At 41.9% G+C, this 20,554-nt stretch overlaps 1 protein-coding gene across 1 annotated transcript in view; it reads right to left on the reverse strand.

Annotated features, from left to right (window-relative positions):
• The window catches only part of Adgrv1 (adhesion G protein-coupled receptor V1), a 497,830-nt gene that overhangs the window by 311,422 nt on the left and 165,854 nt on the right, over positions 1-20,554 (reverse strand). The window contains exons 60-70 of the mRNA XM_021180004.1: positions 19,147-19,264; positions 16,703-16,823; positions 15,617-15,755; positions 15,271-15,456; positions 14,764-14,996; positions 12,883-13,031; positions 10,414-10,609; positions 9,778-9,997; positions 7,841-8,077; positions 5,959-6,108; positions 3,837-4,310 (exon numbers count right to left, since the gene is read on the reverse strand). Of these exons, the coding sequence (XP_021035663.1) occupies positions 3,837-4,310; positions 5,959-6,108; positions 7,841-8,077; positions 9,778-9,997; positions 10,414-10,609; positions 12,883-13,031; positions 14,764-14,996; positions 15,271-15,456; positions 15,617-15,755; positions 16,703-16,823; positions 19,147-19,264 (2,223 nt within the window). The remainder of the gene's footprint in view (positions 1-3,836; positions 4,311-5,958; positions 6,109-7,840; positions 8,078-9,777; positions 9,998-10,413; positions 10,610-12,882; positions 13,032-14,763; positions 14,997-15,270; positions 15,457-15,616; positions 15,756-16,702; positions 16,824-19,146; positions 19,265-20,554) is intronic.

Here is a 20,554-nt window from a genome sequence, read left to right on the forward strand (position 1 = left end):
CCCCACCTGGGGATCCATCCCATAAACAACCACCAAAACCAGACACTATTGTGGATGCCAACAAGAGCTTGCTAACAGGAGCCTGATATAGCTGTCTCCTGAGAGGTTCTGCCAGTGCCTAACAAATACAGAAGTAGATGTTCACAGTCATCCATTAGACTGAGAACAGGGTCCCCAGTGAAGGAGCTAAAGAAAGTACCCAAGGAGCTGAAGGGGTTTACAGCTCCATAGAAGGAACAACAATATGAACTAACCAGTACCCCCCAGAGATCCCTGGTACTAAACCATCAATCAAAGACAGAACATGGTGGGACTCACGGCTCTAGCTGCATATGTAGCAGAGGATGGCCTAGTCAGTCATCAATGGGAGAAGAGGCCCTTGGTCCTGGGAAGGTTCTATGCCCCAGTATAAGGAAATGCCTGGGCCAGGAAGCAGTAGTGGATGAGTTGGTAAGCAAAGGGGAGGGAAACCAGTGTTTTGAGAATTTCATGTGTGCACATAATGTGTTTTGATCAAATCCACCTTCTACTCCCTCCATTCCAAATCTTATTTTTCTTATCATGTTTCCCTCCCAATTTCATGTAGGGTTCATTAAGTTTGTGAGTCCAATGAATGTCACCTGTATGTGCATGGTGGAGCACCATCCACCGGAACATGGACAGCCTATCAGAGGTCACAACTCTGACAAAAACTGACTTTTCCTCTTCCAGTAACCATCAGTTATCAATAACTTCTTGGCAAGTGGTGGACTGGCTAGACCTTGTTCAGGTCGAGTTGCTGTGAGTTCATGTGTGGAATGGCTTTGTCATATCCAGAAAGCATTGTTCCACAGCTGTCCTCCACTTCCTGTGGCTCTTATAATCACCCCACCTCTTCTTCCACAATGACCCCTGAGCCCTACAGGAAGGGAATCTGATTGAGATGTGTTGTTTACAGTTTCCTCTGAGATTGAAATGTTCCATAGGAGAGCTCCTTAAGAAGGAAGGTCAACAACAAACTAGGTTCAGGAAGTTCCTGCACCTCACTAGCTTCATTAGGCACCTTCTTCACGAGAGTAGGCAAGCCAAGCTGCAGAGAAGACTCAACCAGAGCAGCTGCCTGGAAGAAGCAGGACCAGCTGAGTTGCCTGCAAGAGGTTGAGACCGAAAGAGGTACTTAGAAAGGACTCTCTTACAGCCGTTGAGCTGCCTGAAGTCGTGCGTGATGCTGCAAGTTTCCAACTTTTGTGCACTTGTGGCCCATGCTGGGGAGGGCTTTGGTGATGCAAAGTCATTTGTTATTTCTAATCCTGTGAGTAACCCCTCACCTGATAACTCATGCACATCTCATTTCCCCATATTTTCATTATGTTTTCCTGTACAGTTGTTTTCTAGGCACAGGGCATAGATTTCAGAAACTGACAAATTAGTCATACTTGAACAAGTTTCCCACAGATCTGCAGAAATGTCAGAACAACTGTGATAGCAGCACCTTAGCAAAAGTCGCAATTTTCCTCATTCACTAAGCACCAACAAAACTAAAGACCTACACGTACAAAAGATTAAAAAGTCTCACGGCAAGTGAACATTCTTGTACTAGGCATGCTGTTTATCATTTCAAAGGGCCTTGTTGTCACTTACATGAAACACAGATGGCATGAACAGAAAGTCTCTACATTTCCCCATTAGTGTCTTACAGTCTTTCCACCACCTTCTGGCATCTATATAACTCACTCTCAAAGTTGTAATTTTCAAAAACATAAAAGATCAGATGTGCATCAACTAAAATGTAGCTGTGTGTTCAAGCTCTCCTACTTACACCAGTTCTTGCTTGACCCACAGCAAGATCGACAATGGAAGAGCAGTCACGTTATCTTTGGTTTCTTCAGTATGGCTCCAACCTCCCCAATGCTGGACATGTTCACCTTGTTCTGGGCAGTTCTCCAATAACGTTAGCTAACACAGGCAGACCAGCATGACTAACTGAAAACAACACCCAGGTGCTTTGCAGCCAGTAAACTAATGTGGGTGCTCCCCAGGGGCCTCAGAACTGATGTGTGTGCTCCCCAGAAGCTTCAGAACTGAGGTGGGTGCTCCCTAGGTGCTTCAGAACTGATGTGGGTGCTCCCCAAGAGGCTCAGAACTGATTTGGATGCTCCCCACGGGGCTCAGAACTGATGCGGGTGCTCCCCAGGGGGCTCAGAACTGATGTGGGTACTCCCCAGGGGGCTCAGAACTGATGTGGGTGCTCCCCAGGAGGCTCAGAACTGATGTGGGTGCTCCCCAGGAGGCTCAGAACTGATGTGGGTGCTCCCCAGGAGGCTCAGAACTGATGTGGGTGCTCCCCAGGGGCTCAGAACTGATGCGGGTGCTCCCCAGGGGCTTCAGAACTGATGTGAGTGCTCCCCAGGGGCTTCAGAATTGATGTGGGTGCTCCCTAGAGGACTCAGAATTGATGTGAGTGCTCCCCAGGGGCTTCAGAACTCTATTCTTTGTCATTCTTCCACTGTGACAGTACCCTCCACCATGACCCGCTAGTTTCTCAATGAAAGCTTTAGATTTTTCTCATGGTTTTAATCTAGGTACTTTCTGGGCAGATTTCTTAGCCATAAAATACAACCACCATGAAGTGCCATGTGAATGAACTAAAGGAGCCTCTCTCGTACAACAGAGAATAGAATGCATACTGTCCTTGTGAACATTTACACAGTTGCTCAAGACACTTCTGGTGGATTTAGACAGAAAAGACTTCTGGGGTCTTCTAGCAGTCTGAGGTCTAGCCTTGTGTATGTGGCAGGGTGAGTGTGCATGTCTCAGAGGAAATCTATGCATTAATTTTTTAAAATATTACTTTATTTTGAGCATTTCTATGTAGCCCTAGCTAGTCTATCACACCGGCTTTGAACTAGCAGAGATCTGCATGCCTTTGCCTCCCAAGGACTTTGTTATGTCTCTTTCTTTCATAAGCTACCACTGCTCTAGTGTGAAGGCCAAAAGACAAATTATGAGCTCTTTCCACCACCATGCATGTCACTGGAATTAAACTCAGGCCATCTTGGTGACAAGTGTCCTTATTCTGTGAGCCATCTTACCCATGTACACGCATTCTTATCATGGTCACTCCAAATGTCAGCAGCATAGTTTGCTATGCTTCCTCCTCCTCGACATCTCAGACAGTAGCAGTCAATTCCAGTGTTACAGATCTCTGAGTTCAGGAGCAAAGCTATCAGGCTGTGTTTGTAGTTGTCCAGATCCCAGGGAACATGTATCAGTTCTCAATATTGATCTTTGTAAGTACTAAACGTGTACCTACCAGAATCAGGGTGTGATGGTTTGTACATGCTTGGCCCAGGAAGTGGCACTATTAAAAGGTGTGGTCCTGTTGGAGTAGGTGTGTCACTGTGGGTGTGGGCTTTAAGACCTTTATCCTAGCTGCCTAGAAGCCAGTATTCTGCTAGCAGCCTTTAGATGAGCATGTACCTATGCCTGCACCATGCCTGCCTGGGCATTGCCATGCTTCCACCTGGATGATAATGGACTGAACCTCTTAACCTGTAAGCCAGCCCCAGTTAAATATTGTCCTATATAAGACTTGCTTTGGGCATGGTGTCTCTTCACAGCAGTAAAACCCTAACTAAGACACCGGGTGAAGATGTATTATATCCAAATAGAAACCTGGTTTTCCCTCACTTCAAACTCACCAACATATTATCCAATAATTATATGCATTTTGTAAATTTGTCTTATAGGTTACCTTTAAATATCAAAATATGCCTTTCAGCATTGACTGAGAGGTACACAGGGGCTCCCCCAAAGGAATTCTGCTTGAATTTTCAGGAACTTAAAGTGCTACAAACCTGATTCTTCAAGGGCACCGAGCCTACTTTATATCTAGCACCATCGGTGATCACCAGCTGCCTCTCTTCATTTTCAGTAGCCACTGGGTCTTCTTTATTATCAGATAGTATTTGAACTCTGACAGCCACAGCACCAAATGCTCCAGCGAGCCGGGTGATGTTAATCTGGATGGATCTATCAAGGTTCTGCCCAATCAGTACTGACTGCCGATCTGAATACAGGGCAAACACACCATGCGGGTCATCATTGGCAGACACAGAGAACCTTGCAGTGCACTTTCCCAGGTCCAGTTCTGCACCTCCCTCTACAGAAACAAGCTGGACAGCGTATTCCTCCTCAATCTCAGGCACGTCATCTGGCAGCAAATGGACATCAAAACTTGCGTCACTCTCTCCATCAGCGATGGTGAAAAATCCTCGTGTGGAAAGAAAGTCTCCAGTGGTGTCAAACTCACTGCTTAGCTCCCAGTGCACCTGGGATGACAGGAAGAAAGGCAGCAGTTATGGAACTCAGCGTGTGCAGAGAGAAACCTCCCGACTCTACTTCTTCTGGGACATGCAAAAGAGAAACGTAGGTTAGATGTTTTTAACCTTCAAACACACTTGGAAATATATGCTGGTTTCGAATCACAGTGACTCCCTTCTTACACAATCTGAAGGACAGGGTACCTTTTCATCTTATTATTTATCTTCTTCTAAAATAAGCGCATGAGTTGAAAGGATGGAAAGCAAGTAAACTCTAACATGCCAGTTCCACACATACATCAATTTGTGAACCGTACACAGTACTTCAATGCCAAAAGTATGCACATGGCACATCCTAGCTCACTTCTGCACATCCTCCCAGAGAACCCCACACCGCCCTGCAGAGAGACTTGTACATCCACACTCACTGTTGCTTCATTCTCTGTAGCAAAGAATTAGAATCAACCAAGTTGTTCTTAGCAGACGAACGGATAATGAGATTTAAAAATATATACTTATATACTAATGTTACTATGCTCCAAAGAAAATGAAGTTAAAACTTTGGCAGTAAAGTAGGTAGACTTAGGATATATAATATCAGTTGAAGCCACATAGCTCAGGAAGAAAAAAATGCATGTTTTCTCTCATATATGGAATCTAACCAATAATACGTGCATATATGTAAACAAATATGCATGTGCCAACAGTATAACATGAAGAAAACGGAAATGCTAAGGATTAGGGGGTGAGGAAGGAGAACACAGAGCCACAGTCACCGACTGTGAAAGAAGACAAGAACTGAATTGTCCTTCCACTTCTGATTCGGTTGTGGGTTCTTGTCATTGCTGTTTGCTTTAGTGGTGGGTAAGTCACAAACTATATTTGATATTGAAAATAGAATATTTATGCTGGTGTTCCATAGCTTCTATCAGGTAAACTTTGGTGCAGGGTGTGTTTATTTACATGAAAGTTTAACATTAAAGTTTCTAAAAATCATTCAAAGTAAGTATATAACTCAGTAATTATTTTTGTTGTGTATTTGAATGAAAAGAATATCTGTAAAATACAAATAATTACTCATGCCACAAGTGCTGCCTCCAGACCGCAAACTTTTAAATGGAAAAAAAATTACTAGTAATCTTCAATTCAGAGGAGAAATAAAGGGTTTAGGGGAATTTCACAAACTGAGACAATTGTTGGTTAGAACAAACATGTGAACTTTATCTCTTAGCCAACACACCAGAACTCCCAAGAGCACCTTAAGCAGGCTACGCCAACAAACACAGGCTGTGGTTTTTAAAAAGCAGTTGCTTACATGGAAACCTTCTGTGAGAAATAAGGCCATGGCAAATATAATGACTTACAAATGTCACCAAGGGTTTGAGCAGAGAGCCAATGAGATAATAGAAAACATCTCAGCCCTCATGATGATGAAGGTGGGCAGTGGTGCCCACTGTACCAACGTTAAATAAAAGAGCATGTCAGGGTTCTTTAACAGAACACAAAGGCACACAAGCCTCTTAGTTTTGCTGTAAACTGTAACAACCTCAAATCAGCAAATTCTTTAACTAGAACATAAAATTTCTCTGTTCTCCTAAGCACATAGGTGATGTGTGTAAACTGATACTCCTTCAGGAAAATCAAATCAAAGTCATACCTTGATATCTCCAGAGGTGCCTCTGGACCTTGTGACAAGGAAGGATAGGAGCAGGGGTCCATCGGACGGAGATGGCTCTGAGAACCTTTTCTTAGATAAAGACTCAGGAGCAAAATGAATAACTCCATTGGGGTCCCCAAACTTCTGTATCTAACAAACATTAACAGGAAGTGAGTAGAGTATCAAATAATCCTAAGGAAAAAGCAGGAGTAGACTAACCTAGGGATAAGCAGAAGAAATTCGCCATATAAGGAGTGCTTGGATACAATCTGCCACTCCACTTGAGGGGAAAAGAAACATCTTCCTGCTAGACTCACTGTTGTCTAGCTCAAACCCATTCTTACCCTCAAAGAGAGAAGCAATTAGAAAACTGTAACTTATAGAAGGTGAAGGGTTACTCTGTTTCATGCCTGTGCCTTTGAGTCACCCTGTGCTTCAAACATTCAGCCAGGTGGCTCCATTTAGATGCTTCCTAAGATAGAGAACAGACAAAGAAAAAACAGCCCTATGGCAATGGTTGTTGCTTTGGATGAGGAGGACAAAACCGAGGGCTCTGTGTGTGCTCAGCAAGGGTTCCAGCACTGAACATTACTCGCCAGCCCCTGTGCTGTCTAATTTTGTGTAGCAAATAGGCAAAGGTATGATATTAAACTGTCTGGTGAAACACCACTCTAGATATATCTGTGAAGGAACTTGTAGATAGGATTAAATTTTTGAATCAGTTGTTTCTAAATAAAACATATTACCCTCAACAAGGTGGGCGGGTTTCATCCAATCAACTAAGACTAAGGAGTAAAGCAGCTTTGAAAAGAAAGAAGATTGCAACTTAGAAGCCATGCCTGGGCTTCCTGTCGCTGCCACAGGGAATACCAAGACCTCTGCAGCAGCTCTTCCCTGTTTCTGGCCAACTGGGTGTCTCTCTCTCTCTCTCTCTCTCTCTCTCTCTCTCTCTCTCTTTCTCTCCCTCCCTCACTCCCTCCTTTCTTCCTCCCACCCTCTTCCTACCTTCCTTCCCTCCCTCCTCTCATACATGTTATATATGCACACACATGTGTGCTTGTGTGTGTACGTGTACACATGTGCACGAACACAAGTGTGTGTTTGTTTGTGTGTGTGTGTGTGTTTCCCTTTGGTTCTTTTGCTCAGGAAAACACTAACAGATCCAGACCCAAAAGAACACTATTTTTCAAATCAAAATATATTATTTATTGTCGCTGTTTTTATCCCCCTCTGCTGGATAGGGTAACTCATATGAAAGACACTGAACTCGGATCAGATATAGCACTGTATCACTGGGCCAATTAACAAAAACCTTCAGTCTGACTCATAAGCTAATTTTTAAAAAGTTGATAACAAACTTCTACATTTACCATGAGATAAAAAAAATTACTACTCTTCTCTAGTAATATCAAATATTCTCCATACACCAAATTTTCTCTAAGATTATAAAATAAGTACTTTAACATTCTATTAAAATTTTAAGAATTGTTAATATTGAGGCTGCTATGTAATTAATATAAAATGAGAATGTTTGATTCATAGGGATTATTAAAACTTCATGTTCTTGTTTGTTTTGAGACAGGGTCTCCTGTACACCAGATTGCCTCAAACCCTCTATGTAGCAGAGGTTAACCCTGAATTTCTGATCCTCCTGCCTCCACCTCCTCTGTGTCGGGTACACTGCAGGTGAATATTGCCAAACAGTGTTGTTTGGGGAACCCTGGGTTTCATGCGCAAGCAATGCCCCAACTGAACCACGCCCCCAGCCCCTTCTTAAGTTTTAGTATTTTCTATTCAGCATTATAATGCCTCAAGCAGTAGAAATAACTTTCTGACAAATCCGTTAAATCTGAAATCTTGCAGTGAATGTGTTCGGACTTACTGTTAGTGTAACAGCTTTAGCTCGGGGATCTAACTTCGCTTCTCTCAAAGGCTTGAGCTGAACAATAAAAGTCTCCTCAGCTTCAGTTTCTTCGTGAGGACAAACTCTGAGGATGATGCTTCTCACACCACCTTCTCCGTCTCCAAAAGAGACTGTCCCACTCACTGGGTCTGCAAAGTCTCCATTGTGTGGCGGTAATGGTTCCTCAGCATCGGACCCTACCACCTCCCAGCTCACCTGCATGGCATATCACATTTTAGTAAAGAGCAACCTTAAGCAAAGGATTTTTGTAGTGCATGCACTATTAAAGTACAGAAACATGAAACTATTCTAGAATATACCAGGCTATTCCTGGTTTATCTATGCTGAGAATAATATTTTTAATTAAAAAAATGAAATATAGTTCCTAGTTATTTGTAATCGTCACAGGACAAGAAGACTATTTAAATATTTATATGTTACAAACATACAAACGTTGATAAAGTTTATGAGTTCAACACTGTCTAGCCATGTGCTTGGATTCCGGCAATCAGAGCATAGTAGAATATGACATTCTGTGGTGTGCGTTTTTCTTTAAATATCTTAGATTCCTACTGTAAAAATGAGTGCAAATGTAACATTCATACATTTGATCAGGAACTAAAGTTTGGATTAAAACAAGCAGAGCTTTGGGTTTCTATAGCTCTAGTGTGTGTGGTTTTCATATCATGTCGGGAAAAGCCATTCCTCCCTCTCAGCATGCCTCTTCTTTTTCGTTCCCAGGCTTCTTCCCCTCTCCTTCCACCCCAGCCTTCTTTCTTCAGACCCCTACAAGGCAGGAGCACAAGACTCAGCTCTGCTCTCATCACAGCTCCAGCAGTACTTATGCTCTCATGGTTGCAATGGCTTCCTACATGCAAGCGCCTGCTCTACCTGTCATCCCTGCTCATCTGACAACAGGCAGAGCTCAGACTAGGTGAGCCTTCCATGGGCTTGTCTAACAGGACACCAGATTAACATGTACAAAGCAGAATTCTTAAGTATTTACCCCAGCTATGAAATTCGTAAGACTGGCACCACATTCCAGCAGTTTTTAGGAGGCACCCAAAATTTCTCTATTCTTCAGCCTCCATCTCTTTTCTTATTCATTCATTGACTCATTCTATGTGTGCTTTGCTGCATGAACACCCATATGCCAGAAGAGGACATAAGATGTCAGAAGAGGTTATGGCTGCTGAGAATTGAACTCAGGACCTCCTTTGAGCTGAGCCATCTCACCAGCTTCAGCCTCCATCTTTAACCCAACCAGCTGTCCACATCTTGTCCCCTCTGCTCCCACTCATAACAGAGTGAGGGACCACAGCCTTCCAACCATACTTCCTGCTGTGCACTGCTCCACTGCCTCTTGACAATCCATCTTTCACAGGGCAGGCATAGGTGAGCTACAGATGTGAAAATGGTGATATACTCTCTGGCTAAGTCTCCCTTGATGGCATGCTCTTTGAACGCATGGTAACATCTCAAACTGGTCCTGCATCAGTCCTGGGTCCTATGTGCCCTCTGTGCTCTCTGGTCCTCTCATGTCGGTATTAAGTCCCCAGTTCTGTAGAGTTCTCCTAACAACAGGTCAGGCTTATTTCTCTGCAGGATCCATTGTTCCTTTCTCCCAAGTCATCGCACCATTAGGCAACCCGGGCAACCCAGGTTGTATATCCCAAAGTTACAAGCAGAGTTTATAGAACTCATGCTTTTTTGAAAAAAACATGGTTTACTACTATTCAATTGTATTCTGCTCACATCATTTTCAAATATGTTCATCGAGCTCAGAAGCCACTTAATATTTACAAAGTAGTTAGTAGTAAATACTATATAGTCAAACACATCTGGGGAGTTGAAAGTCCAACATCACATATGATATTTCAAAATTTCTTTTAACATCACAGGGATAATAACTCTACCTGAATCTCTCCCAAGAGTCCTCCGGTCCGCTCCAGCACCAAGTGTAAAGTCATTGTGGAACTGGGGTTAGGAAGAGAAATTTTGCTTTGGTTGAGAAATCGTACGATGCCAAAGGGAGAGTCACTTTTGGCAATGGTGATTTTGCTCACTAGGTGGCGCCCAAGGATCGCTCCTCCCGTAGCTCCAATGAGCAGAATTTCAAACTGCTTCTCAAATTCACTGCATGGCAAGAAGGAGCAATCTGTGAGTCTAAACATATTAAAATGCTTGTAAAATCCAAATAGCTAGTCATTTTCCAAATTGGCCATACATATTCAAGGCCCAGCAGGCACACACCAGGAGGAGGGTGCTCAGTCAAAAGCAGACGCAACATGAAGCCCTCACAACCCACTTCTTGACTGTAGAAGGTGGGCTGGGAAGCACTGCCACATCCTAACCATTCTGGTCCATGTGAGGAAAAGAACCGTTCTCCTCTATCTGAGAAAACCGAGGTTTCCATCCTCAGTGCCAGCTCCTTTGCTGGTATTCCCCTGTCTCTCTCAAGTGCTGCTTCTCGGCAGGAACATGCATCTTCAGTGTAAGTTAGGTCACAGTACCCATGCTCTGTGTGTGTGCACTGTTTCTGTAGGACTAACCTTTCATTGTCATCGATGATGGAGACATTTATAAAGCTTAGGTTCTGCCCATGCTGAAAGGTGACTGAGCTGCCATGCAGTACATAGCCTCCTGGAACTGCAGAGAAGCCCCGGGAGCTGAAATCAGCTGACACGTGGCCATAAGTTCCACGAAGCCTCAGGACAGGGAGTGTGATCACGCCAGCATCTTCCTCCACTGTGGAAGGAATGTGGGGTTAGGCGAGTTACTAGGAAAAGCAAATGACATTTACACGATTCAGCCAGACTAGACTAAGCAATTAAAGACAAGGGTCCAGTGCACACTCTTCTGTTTTTCATGTTTTGTTGGTCTTATGTCTTTATGAAAAATATAGCTTACCATAGGCTGAAATTTAGAGGGAACAATTCTTAAAAATGAATGTAGCCTATGCAATCATTAGTACAGGCTTTCCTCCTCTTCACGATATGCACAAATAAAATAAAAGCATCTCCACAAACTGAAAATATTCTGAACTGCTTTAGACATTTAGCTGAAATACATATAAGTGCATACAAAGGACCCTTATATTTCTATCACATGATATTTTTCATTTATATTGTGTGTGTCTGTGTATGTCTGTGTGTGGTCTCTGTGTATGTGTGCTTGTATGCACCTGTGTGGAGCTCAGAGGACAGCTTATTGGCATCATGTCCCTTCTCCTACCAGTTGGTGTCCAGGATTGATTTCAGCTTGTCAGGCTTGGCAGCAAACACATTTACTCACTGGGCTATCTCAACTGCACTTGTATTAGTATTTTTAAATCTCTCTATATAAACTATTATATTTTTCTGGTCCTAAGAAATATATTAAAAAAACATCAACATCAATGCTTGATTTCAATTTAAAAATTCAAATTTAAATTTTAAATTAAAAAGGTATCCATTACCAAAAACTTCCTCTCAGCAACAGTGAATTAATGAGAAATGGGTAAATGGAGGAAAAGTCCTATTATTTCTCGATGTAAAAATACAGCATCCCTTTACCAGAAATGAGCGGAAATTCACAAAATAGCTTATGTGATAAGCCATGGCTTATCCAAAAAGGCCTTAGGAAGTGCACAGAAGGACAGTCTTGTTGAACTTGCAAGATAGCTAGACAAAGAATCTGGGTAGAGGCACTAAAGCCAATAAATCATTTGTGGAAACAAGGTATTATGTTTACTTTTAAATTATACTATAGTCTACCTTTGAATAAAGGCATATCCTAGGAAGGTAGCCATCTCTTTCTGCCTGGAAAGAAATGTAACCACATATTCTGTGTCCTGATTTTATGGTAAAGGGGAATTGTAACATTGGGCAAGCCTGAGAAGAGCTGAAGACAACATCAAGTGCTCAGATATTATCTACAGCTACAGAACAGTTAAATGTTCATCTCCAGGGTGGTTATTCACTACAGAGTAAATAAACACTAGATAAACATTACATTTACATACATTTGGAAGGTTTTCTTTAAAATATATTTTAGATTTATTTAATTTTTATTCATGCGTATGGATCTTTGAATATGTAAACTGCCCAGAAGCCAGAAGAGGGCATCAGATCCCCAGGAGCTGGAATCCAGCAGTGTGAGTCAGTTATCCAGGTTTGCAAGAGCAATGTGCTGTTTGGTTTCTGTCGAACTGACACAACCTGGACATATCTGGGAAGAGAAGTTTTTTGAGAAGATGGCTCCATAAGACTGGCCTTAGGCAAATCTGTGGGGCATTGTCTTGATTAATGATGTGTCTGAGCATCCCCAGCATGTAAGCGTTGTCACCCCTGGGCAGGTGGTCCCAGATCATAAAAGAAGGCAAACTGAGCAAACCCGGAGGAGCAAACCCGCTGCTTTGGGCTTGCTCCTCCAGGGCTTCTGGGTCAGTTCCTGACTCTGAGTGAGGCGCAAGCCCGGAGCATCGCTCCTCCGTGGCTTCTGGGTCAGTTCCTGACTCTGAGTGAGGAGCAAGCCCGGAGCACTGCTCCTCCAGGGCTTCTGGGTCAGTTCTTGACTCTGGGTTCCTGCCTTGAACTCCTTCCGGCTCTGACTTCAGGATGGCAGGCTATACTTTATAAGATGAAATAAACAAACCCTTTCCACCCCATGCTGCTCCTGGCCACAATGCTTTATCTCTGTAATAGAAATCTAACTAAGACAACACCAAATAGCAACGACTCTTAACTACTGAGCCGTTTCTCTAGCCCCTTAACGATGCTTTAAACAGACATATTTTAATAATCTTTAAGGTTTAAACATCATTTTTTTTTCTAAGCCAAGTAACAATTTGGCTTTGTAAAACACAAAGAGATTCAAGGCTACGTAAAAGTAACTGAAAATATATTTTTAAATGTAAACATACAAACGCAGGGGAATTTTTTTGTAATCACACCAAAACAATTTGCATATAAGAATCCTGATTCCTTTGCAATTGAGAAAATGTTGTGACAGTTCAGTTCAGAGAAGCCAACTAAGCTCACCTGAGATGTCAGTGTACTTTGGATCAAATTCAATGATGCCTTCTGCATTATCATTTTTCATTATTATGATTCGAACAATGGAGATGTTCCCAATTTCAGGAGGTTGATCTATCTGAAGTCCATTCTCTTGGATGGTAAAATCATACCCTCTTGCAAAGGAAACAGAAGTTAAAGCACAACAAACCAAAATATCAAGACATACATGGGTAGTATGAACATAAAATTCTTTTCAGCTCCTGCATCTTAGTTCTCTTGCACTGACTCTGCTATACAACTGCACCGTGAGCCCACAGTCTCATGCATGCTTAGAGAATGCTGTTCCTCAACCCTGGAACTGTCTTAGACGGCCATAGTACTAAGGCTGCCGTGTGTGAAATGATGTTTAAAATAAATACTGGCTTCCAAGTATTGGTGCTTATATGAAACACAAAATAATAAAAATTATAAGCTTGGACAAAATACAAATAGCAAGAGTATAAAGAGATGTAAATTAACCATCATACATTATCAGTTTACTTGTATAACAACGTATTTCTGCAAAAGACCTTTTCAGATTGATTTCCCCATCAAACAAGCTTTGACTGCCATGCCTTAGAGCATTTCAGTTCCTAAAGTAAAAGAATTTTCAAAAAAACACTAAACAATTCCAATCCTTCCTTCAATTCCCAAATTCTTTGCATTTGGTGTTCATGGGCTACCCTGTGCTGAAAGGGTGAAAACTGCTAAATAAGATGGCTCGGAAGAGAATTCAGAGAGAGGGAACCAAGGGGATACACATTACTGGGGAAGCAACTGTCCTATCAGCATCCTGAGAGTAGCCTGAGATTAGACTCAGGACCTACCAAAGTAGCAGGTCTCTTAACTGAGAGGCAAAACAGCAAACACTGCTTCCTTTTTGTATCAAAGGAATTGTTATTTGCAAGCAAAAACTATTAGAATTCATGTGGAAATTTATCATTGGAAGGACAGCCAAGAAGGCAAAATCTCCAAGTCCTGATCTCCAAGACAAAGCACAGGCTGCTGTCTCCTGCGGGGGAACTACTGTCTCCAACATGCCTTCACTTAAGGGAGACTGCGCGGCTGGAAGAACTTAAGTCCCACTGCCAGATACTGTATCAGATCTTGTAAAGGAACGATATGATGTTTATGTGAACTCAAAATATATCTTTCCATTTCTTAGGTAAGAGAATACATACTCTTACCTATGTTTCTGAGTGAAATACTGAATTAGGAAAAATTGAAACATGAAATCTATATTTAACTAATGAATATATGTTTTAATATATAAACAAACTTTGAGAATTCTCAGAATTCACGCACTATTCTAGGGGAAGGCCCTGCACGGGGTCCTTTACCGGGGTGATGATAAGACTGACCACCTTAGCCAAGAGCAGCTGCCAATGCCTCCTGATGTCAATCAATCCGGCTCCAGGGAAGGATGGGCCTCAGAATGACGAAGTCTGATTCATCGTTGACAGCATGCTACACCAGTTTGCTTAACTACCATTCAAATTGTTCTCCGGTTTGAAACTGCTACTGGACAAGAATCTATCTCATTTACCAACAGAGAAGACAGCACGGCCTTCAGGATACCAAGGAGAGCTGCCCCCCACTCCTATTCTTCGTGGGTACAGAAATGGGATAGGCAATTCTTGCCACCCCATCCTACGACTGCTCTCACTGTCAGGAATTGTGGGATGGCATATCGCCATCAATGCTCTGGCTTTGCTGGGTGAATCCACATAACAGGACCATTTTCTCTCAGCAGGGAAGTAGGGGGAGGAATAAAGTTTAGACAATGATGAAAACCATAGTCATTCAGTCCTGGCCTGAAGTCTCCCCTTTCCCTCTCCTTCCTCCCCTTCCTTCCCTCATCTTTACCTTCCCTGGAGGTCCACTCTTGTAATGGCAAGAATGAATTCCTCAGGGCCTTCAGGAAGGTTGTCATCAAGAATGTCAATGTACAGACTTTTCATCTTCTCTCTGGCTTCAAAGAGTAGCTCCCCTGAAGCGGGAACAAAGTCCCAGCCTGCCTCAGCCGTCCTGCTACCTGTCTCATACAAGACTCGTGCACGTCCAAAGGAGCCGCCTGAGCGGACAACTGTGACATTAACCTAGGAGAAAATTGCTTACCTGTTCAATTTGCATCTTCAACCCACTGCACAAATCATCTCTAATTATCCTATTTACTAGGATTATGTGGGAATTAAATTCTATAAAATTATAGTAATCACATTATAATAACAATACAAGGAAAAATTAATCTATGGGGGGGGGAAGTTTTAGAAAAGGAACAACAACAACAAAAACCAAACAAATAAACCGCATTTTAAGGACCTCTCCCCATACTAGCAACAGCAGATGGAGCTTCTGCAGTCCACACCATACCCTCTGTGCTGCTTCGGAAACGTGAAGCTGCTCATGTGAAAATGAGAACCGGCCATAGGGAGAGTCACTGGCCACCATGGTGATGCGGGCGCTGACACTGGCTTCATTCAGCATCCCACTCTCACTGATTTCAGTGAGCTGAAACTCATAGTGACACTTCTCCTCTGGGATGTCATCATTCAAAGCCTGGAGAAGGTTTTAAAAAAAAAGCCATTCTGTCCTACACATAGAAACAATAGAAACAGCCATAGATTCTATAAACTCCCTCCAATCACACACACACACATGCACACACACACACACACATGCACACACAAGGGATAACAGAAGGCAGCTGCACTGGTACCTGAATAACTACTGTGGCAGCAGACTGTCCATCCAGCATCGTCAGTTGTCCTGATGTCTCCACAAACTCCCCCCTGGAAGGAGGCAATATCCTCCAGTTCACTGTGATCTCCCCTGAAACCCCTGGGCCACGAACAAGGCTACAACAGTACATGGACATGTATTCAGTATATTCTTAATTAATCATCTTAAGCCAATTTTCACTTATTGCAAGAATATTATGACTTTAAATAGCCTTACCCATCAATTGTAAATCAGGCAGAAATCTTAGAATTCCCTAGAATTCCTAAGCTAAAAGTGAACACTAAGCCTGATTCACAGATTTTTTTAACACTTACATACAATATGAGTAGCATAACAGATCCTCTAAAGAACAGAGACACTATGCTCCACACATAGAAAGACTCGAGGAAAAGGAGGACTGGATAATTCAGGGGGCCTCTGTGCAGACTACAGACCTCTCAAGTCAAACGCAGCTGCATCATTGGTGGCTGCTGCTCCATTTGCCATTAGAAAATGTGGAGAGACAAACTTGCCCACAATCCTATAAATTTACTCGTGTGGTAGGATCTGATTTGAGAATCCACAGAATCAAGTTTATAGAGAAAGTAACACCTTGTGTGTGAGATGACAGAATGGGACTGTCTTTTTTTACCCTCATGGACTTTGCAACCCATCCCTGTAACTCATCCCTGAGTGAACAGGGCTACTTGTGATCAGACTTCAGGTCAGCTCAGGAGAAAGCTTTTAGTTTGTACCTTAAGTCTGTTCTATTCTCCACACAATGCTAACCAATATGTACGTTGATAATGCATACTAATGCATGCTTAAGAATGATGCTGTAGGCCGTTGTGTCTCAACCTTCCTAATGCTGCAAACATTTAATGCAGTTCCTCATGCTGTTGGTGACCCCCAACCATAAAATTATTTGGTTGCTCTTTCATAACTGTCATTTTCCTATTGTTATGAATCTACATGTCAATATCTGATGTGCAGGATATCTGACATGCATCCCCCAAGGTGGTCACGACCCAGAGGTTGAGAACTGCTGCTCTAGGCAACTTAAATAAAATCACAGAATCCTCACTCAATGGTGGCAGTGCCATTGTATGTGGCTGAGGGTTCCCCAATAATGATGTGTCTAGAGGATGAAGCAATTCCAACTTCTGATATGCTCTTATCTCCTCGGATGATGACTGATGCTCTACCTGCATTGAAGATAAGATAGCCCATGTTGCGGCAAACATGCAGATGCACACAAACCGCTAAACAATTAAATGCAGATGACAATAATCACTGGCAGGTATTGGTTTCCACCTTTCACCAGGAGGAGATCAGCTCTGGTGCCTTTCCAGCCCTTCCTGCAATCACACTTGCAGAAGAGGGCAGGAAAAGCCTGGCCAAACCCCATTCTCACTGCCTGGTAAGCAAGCAAGCTATCCTCTACCACATGCATGAAGTGATTCACCATATCTTTGTTCACTGGGTGGGTTTGTCAGTAGCCTCAGGAGCAAAAGCAAGAATTATTGAGAGCATTTTCCCTTCCTTCTCTCTCTCTCTCTCTCTCTCTCTCTCTCTCTCTGTCTGTCTCTCTCTCCCTCTCTCTCTCTTCCTGTCTTCCTCCCTTCCTCTCTTTTTTTTCTTTGTTTCTTTGTTTCTTTCTTTTATCTTTCTTTTTCTTTCTTTTTTTGTTATCTTATAACTTTATTTTTGACCAATGATCATTTAGGTTATCTATGTCAATATTTGTGATTATTACTTAAATTTATTGGCAATCATGTAATATTCTATTCAATACATGAAATGACTTGATGTTTGGTTTGCCTCCAGTGTGGATCAATCTGATAGATGGTTTAGAAACTTCTGTCAACTCTTCTGGGGAAATAGGTGCAATGCTTTTTTTCTTCCAATAATTATTTTATCGATTCACTTTATATCCAGACTGCAGCCCCACTGCCCCCAGCTCCCCTCACATAGCTCTGCCCCCTTCCCCCTTCTCTTCTCTGAAAAGGGGGAAGACACTCTCCTGGGTACCAAGCCACTTCAGTCCTAGAGCCTTGCTTAGCATGGAGTTTCCAGGTTATAAAAGGATGGTGTCACAATAAGCAAATTTATAATTTTAAATATTTCCCATCCTTTTTGTTGTTATTATTATTCATAGCACAATGAAATCATTTAATGCCTGTCTTCCTATGAATATATAAAAATTGGGATACTTGTATGAAATATTAAAAGAGACAAGAGATTAATTTTAGATAAAAGCATGTAGACTTAGACTATACTAATCACACTTCATGTGTTAAATTTTAAAATTATGCAACATATGTTTGCTAAAAACATATAGAAATTATAATCAATCAAGCATCACTACCAGCATTTCAAGGTAATAATTATAAATTCATATAAGAACATAATATTAGATTATATTGAGCATGGAGCATGTACACCAATTTTGTAACACAGCAAATATCTGTGCAATTAAATTTCTTGGGCTGCCGGGAGGTGGTGGCGCACACCTTTAATCCCAGCACTTGGGAGGCAGAAACAGGCGGATTTCTGAGTTCGAGGCCAGCCTGGTCTACAGAGTGAGTTCCAGGACAGCCAAGGCTACACAGAGAAACCCTGTCTCGAAAAACCAAAAAAAGGGAAAGAATCCTTGGGCTTGGAGAGATGGTCTAGAAGTTAAGAGTGCTTCTAGCTCTTACAAATGGCCAAGTTTCTGTGCCAGTATTCTCAACCAGCAACTCATAAAGGCTATAAACTCCAGTTCAAGGGGATCCAATGCCCTCTTTCGGCTTCCATGGGCACCTTTGCTCATGTCTGTACACCAACACACACACAAGCACATGCACACATACTCATTTGCATACATACACATAAACTAAATTAACTGGTTTAAAAATAATTCTTGGGTCTGAAAGATGGCTCAGAACTTCAGAGCATGGGTATCTTACAGAGAACCAGAGTTCAGTTCACAACTCCTATGTAGGGCAGCTCCTAACTCAAGGTAACGGCAGTCCCAGGAAGAGCGAACTCCTCTGCCCTACGGAGTCACCCTCACTCACGTGCACACATCCACAGGAACGCATATACACAAGAGTTAACTAAATTTTTCAATTAATTTTAATTAAAAATTAATTATTTTTATTTTAGTTCAATGAAGAATTTTTCTGCTTACTGCTGTTTGATCACTTAGTGCTCATGTTTTATTTTATAAGCATGAGTAGAGTGAAGAACTTTATTTTAAAACAAAAAGCCAACAGTATAGGATCTTTGACCTGTGACCATATAAATCATATATATTATATCATAAAGATATAATTTTAATAAATTCATTTATTGTTTTATAATACAATAGTTATAATTTATTGTAGTGTATTATAATTTTAAAAACTTCCTAGACTGTAGAGTAAAAATATACCTCTACACTGAAGCACACTTTTAAAAGTTATAAAACTTAGCATTGCCTATCTTTGTGACTACTTCTTTTTAGAAATACATAGCTTCAAAACCTCTGTGAATTTTTCTTACCTTTCACTGGAGATATTTCTACCTCATCAGCAGCTATCAGCTCAATAATGAAGCGCCTGTCTTCCCCCAACATGCCGTCCTTAAGTGTGTGCAATATAACAGACTTCTGGGATTCAGTCTACATTAAACAAGCAAAAAAAAAAAAAATTTTCAAGATCAACAAAAGTCAACTTCTAAATGTTTTCATTAGAAAGGTGAGACATTTGTGCTTCTTAAGATGCCATTTTATCACCTACAATTCTGAATTACATCCAGGAAGAATTGCAATAAATATTAGCTCTGAATTCTATTTTACTTTCTTGAGGGGAAAAGTGAAAAGTAAACAAAACAACAACAAAAACCAAAAACCACAACTGTTAAATGTATTGAAAATTTTCCATCATTGAAAATCCAAACTTGTAGAGCTAATTGTCCACATCCCAAAGAGTCAAGGGGTGGAGCTGATGCTCACAGGACACAGCAGCCTGCATTCGAGGGAGAGAACATTTCATAGCTGCAGTCTGCAGCCCTTGGGATGTGTGCAGCACACCACCACTGGGAAAGCTTCCAGCATCCTTCATCAGTGCCAGGTTGGTGGCCCCTTCCTAGTTGGCAATACTGTCTGGGAACAGCCATGCGACTGACCTATGAGAGAATAGAGTCTCTACCCAGAAGCCTGCTGCTCTGTTACAACTTTCAGTGTCCATTAATTCGTAACTTTGATGTTTTATTTTACTGTTTTCATGCACATCTTGCTTGTTTCTTACTGAATTTATTCCTGAATACTTTACATTTTTCCAATACTAATTTTTATCTCTAATGCTAAGTCACAAAATGTTACTTCATGTGTCAATAAATGTTTTCTTGTACCCCCAAATGCAGCTTGCATTCATCCCACATTTGTAGCCCTATGTGCTGGAGGGCACACAGCACTTCAGGTTTTTATATTCTTTTTGTCCCGTTTGTCTCTCCATCTCAGCTGCACTTTTCGGGCCTGTCCCTCTTGTCTGTCACCGTGCACACTGCTTCTGGTGTTCTCTGTGGCATACATGCTGCATTGCCCTCCATGAGTTCCATTCATCCTTTGATTGTTATGGACATTCCATTGTTTGTATTTACAATTTTATGTTCATTTAACTGGCTACTTACTATGTTAATAAATGCTGCCACGAAAATTCTTATATTTATCCTTATGTTTGTGTGAAGACGTTTCTCTGAGTTTGCCCTGTTGATTTGCCATCTGTACTGGCTAGTTTTGTGTCAACTTGACACAGCTGGAGTTATCACAGAGAAAGGAGCTTCAGTTGAGGAAATGCCTCCATGAGATACAACTGTCAGGCATTTTCTCAATTAGTGATCAAGGGGGAAAAGGCCCCTTGTGGGTGGGACCATCTCTGGGCTGGTAGTCTTGGTTCTATAAGAGAGCAGG

This window comes from Mus caroli, chromosome 13 (genome assembly GCF_900094665.2).
Source record: "Mus caroli chromosome 13, CAROLI_EIJ_v1.1, whole genome shotgun sequence".
In the NCBI taxonomy this organism is placed as follows: domain Eukaryota; kingdom Metazoa; phylum Chordata; class Mammalia; order Rodentia; family Muridae; genus Mus; species Mus caroli.